Below are 4,093 nucleotides of genomic sequence, written 5' to 3'. Positions count from 1 at the left end.
AAAGGCTGGTGGTGAACCTACGGTGCGAGGGTTGCATGGTGTCCTGGCTGCCATCTGGTGGTCCAGTAGTTCCCCCTAACCTGTTGAGGGGTGTGGTCATTCCTCTTTGGAAGAGGAAGGGGGACCGATAGGATTGCATCAATCACCGAGGCCTCACACTTCTCAGTATACCAGGGAAGCTTCTCATCCACATCCTTCCAACATGTATCAGAGACCACCTACAAAGGCATCAGAGGCTGGAGCTATCTAGATTCACTATTGGTAAGTCCACAATAGATATTATCCTTGCACTTCGAGTCATTGTAGAGCGCCGTCGTGAGTTTGAGCGTGGGCTGCTTGTAGCCTACATCAACCTCAAGAAGGTGTTTGATATAGTGCATCAGGAATCACTCTGGGAGATCCTGAGACTGAAAGGAATTCCAACAAGAATTACTGGAATAATAGCAAGCCTGTATTTTGGTACTTAAAGTGCTGTAAAGTATGTGTATCAAGCTTCTTTCCGGTTAGTTAAGGAGTGAGGCAAGGCTGTGTCCTTGCACCAACACCTTTCAACACCTGCATGGACTGGTTACTGGGCAGAGATACTGTTCAAAGTCATTGCAAAGCAACTCTGGGCAATATCAAGGTTACTGACCTTGACTTTGCTGATGATGTTGCTATTTTATCTGTCTTTGGAAACCTTAGTGGTGGCTCTGGATGGATTTAGCAATGAAGTGAAACCCTTGGGTCTAGAGGTCTCCTGGAACCAAAACCAAGATCCAGGATTTTGGGGACTTCTTAGGAGAACCTGTTCGGTCGGTACGTGCTTGCGGCGAGGACATTGAAATCACAGAGAGATTTAAATACCTTGTTAGTGTAGTTTATAACTCTGGGCTGTCAGACCAAAAAGTCAGCAGACGGACAGTCATGGCAGCAGGGGTCATGAACTCTCACCATAACAGTATTTGGATATGTCGGTATCTGTGCAGGACTAAGCTACGGGTTTTCAAGGCCTTGATAATGCCAGTTTTGCTATACGGTATTGAAACCTGGACATTATCCAGATACACGTGGATAATTATGGATATTATTCATATACATATATATACACATATATATACATATATTATAAATATATATATATATATATTTAGCTTCAACTGATGGATCGACTGACGGATCGACTGATGGATCAACTGACGGATCGACTGATGGATCAACTGACGGATCGACTGATGGATCAACTGACGGATCGACTGATGGATCAACTGACGGATCGACTGATGGATCAACTGACGGATCGACTGATGGGTCAACTGACGGATCGACTGATGGATCAACTGACGGATCGACTGATGGATCAACTGACGGATCGACTGATGGATCAACTGACGGATCGACTGATGGATCAACCGACGGATCGACTGATGGATCAACCGACGGATCGACTGATGGATCAACTGACGGATCTACTGATGGGTCAACTGACGGATCGACTGATGGATCAACTGACGGATCGACTGATGGATCAACTGACGGATCGACTGATGGATCAACTGACGGATCGACTGATGGATCAACTGACGGATCGACTGATGGATCAACTGACGGATCGACTGATGGATCAACTGACGGATCGACTGATGGATCAACTGACGGATCGACTGATGGATCAACTGACGGATCGACTGATGGATCAACTGACGGATCGACTGATGGATCAACTGACGGATCGACTGATGGATCAACTGACGGATCGACTGATGGATCAACTGACGGATCGACTGATGGATCAACTGACGGATCGACTGATGGATCAACTGACGGATCGACTGATGGATCAACTGACGGATCGACTGATGGATCGACTGACGGATCGACTGACGGATCGACTGACGGATCGACTGACGGATCGACTGATGGATCAACTGACGGATCGACTGATGGATCAACTGACGGATCGACTGATGGATCAACTGACGGATCGACTGATGGATCAACTGACGGATCGACTGATGGATCAACTGACGGATCGACTGATGGATCAACTGACGGATCGACTGATGGATCAACTGACGGATCGACTGATGGATCAACTGACGGATCGACTGATGGATCAACTGACGGATCGACTGATGGATCAACTGACGGATCGACTGATGGATCAACTGACGGATCGACTGATGGATCAACTGACGGATCGACTGATGGATCAACTGACGGATCGACTGATGGATCAACTGACGGATCGACTGATGGATCAACTGACGGATCGACTGATGGATCAACTGACGAATCGACTGATGGATCAACTGACGAATCGACTGATGGATCAACTGACGGATCGACTGATGGATCAACTGACGGATCGACTGATGGATCAACTGACGGATCGACTGATGGATCAACTGACGGATCGACTGATGGATCAACTGACGGATCGACTGATGGATCAACTGACGAATCGACTGATGGATCAACTGACGGATCGACTGATGGATCAACTGACGGATCGACTGATTGATCAACTGACGAATCGACTGATGGATCAACTGACGAATCGACTGATGGATCAACTGACGGTTTGCCGTAGGTGGCATCGGTTGCCCAGCTCCTAAAGTAATAGGAGAAAATTATTGTCTTATCACATGACATGAAACCAATTATTCATACTTTCAGATAATGGAGATTAAATAAAAAGAAAACTTTGCTGGCTTCCGGCCACTCATTTGATAATTAAGTATGCTGTACACTTTGAGATTTGCTAAGGCATTCTCAAATATCGTGTGAATAAATTAAATTCTACATTTTCGTTTCATCATTCCAACCTTTCTAAGAACATATAAATGTGTGCGCGGTTTTTTTTTTTTTTTTTATCTATCTATTCTCTCTCTCTCTTTTTATATACACATATATATATATATATATATATATATATATATATATATATATATATGGTTATACATGTGTATATATATATATATATATATATATATATATATATATATATATATATATATATATATAAACACACATACACACACGTATTAGAAAATATGTATATGTATATATACATATATTCTAATATATGTGTACATGTGTATTTTTATTATGTATGTATATATGTATGTATATAATATATATATATATATATATATATATATATATATATATATGTATGTATGTATGTATGTATGTATGTATATTGATGCATTAGGGGGATAAATGTGGATAAAACACACTGTCATTTTTCTAAACTTGAATCATAAAACCGTTTATAAAACTGATACTGTCTCTTTTACTCCATGTTCAATACACAGAAATACATAAATAAAAATTGAAATATTATGATGACTTCCTGTCCATAAACAAGTCACATAATTCCCTCACGCCCACTGCTTCCTCCGCGAGACTCGACCGTCTCGCGCCACAACACAGAAAACAGGGCGGCTGCAGGGCTGGAATTTACGGAAATTTGTCTGCCAAACGGAAACAAAAGACTAGGGAAATTGTTTCCGTAAACTGTATTTTTTTATGGCTACAGATGGATTAATGTCTCAAAGCCACTAACCTTCGATATATAATTTGATTAAGAAGAATCTCCACTCCTTTGGGGTCTATGGAAAATTGGTAACATGATCCAAATTCATTGACAAAACAATTACCATAAAATGCATAACTGACAAAACCACTGTGGAGTGAAATAAGGGAAATGAAGGTCATCCAGTCACTTGCACGAAGGTGAGTTGATAGAAGATCAAACGAAACCCAAACTGACTCAATAATAGACAAATGAACGAACAAGATTAGTCTGATTCATTACAAATTGATCCTGCCATAAATATGATTGCAGATATCACTTCTACTCCTGTAACCAGAGTGTAAGTAAATCTTTTAAACGATAAACGATTATCAAGAGAATCACTTAAGCTGAACCGGAGCAATACTGATTCCTCCCGGGTTATAATGGGTGACAATACATACAACACCTGTAGAGGTCTCTCGGGTCCCGGGAGATCTAGAGCAACACCTCAAAGCACCTCTCATCAAAGGCTTTCATGGTGCTACTGGGACGTGCTCAGTGGAGGCGTACTGCAAGCAGAGAGCGAGCCAG

At 41.9% G+C, this 4,093-nt stretch overlaps 1 protein-coding gene across 2 annotated transcripts in view; it reads left to right on the top strand.

The window, feature by feature from the left end:
• Positions 1-2,786, top strand: part of LOC113824654 (uncharacterized) — a 37,762-nt gene extending 34,976 nt beyond the window's left edge. For both annotated transcript variants that reach the window (XM_070125496.1, XM_070125495.1), the window contains exon 15: positions 1,134-2,786. In XM_070125496.1, the coding sequence (XP_069981597.1) occupies positions 1,134-2,503 (1,370 nt within the window). In that variant the 3' untranslated portion in view covers positions 2,504-2,786. The remainder of the gene's footprint in view (positions 1-1,133) is intronic.
• Positions 2,787-4,093: the final 1,307 nt, after the last annotated feature.

This window comes from Penaeus vannamei, chromosome 9 (genome assembly GCF_042767895.1).
Source record: "Penaeus vannamei isolate JL-2024 chromosome 9, ASM4276789v1, whole genome shotgun sequence".
Taxonomy (NCBI): domain Eukaryota; kingdom Metazoa; phylum Arthropoda; class Malacostraca; order Decapoda; family Penaeidae; genus Penaeus; species Penaeus vannamei.
This window is presented reverse-complemented; position numbering and strand designations above follow the sequence as displayed.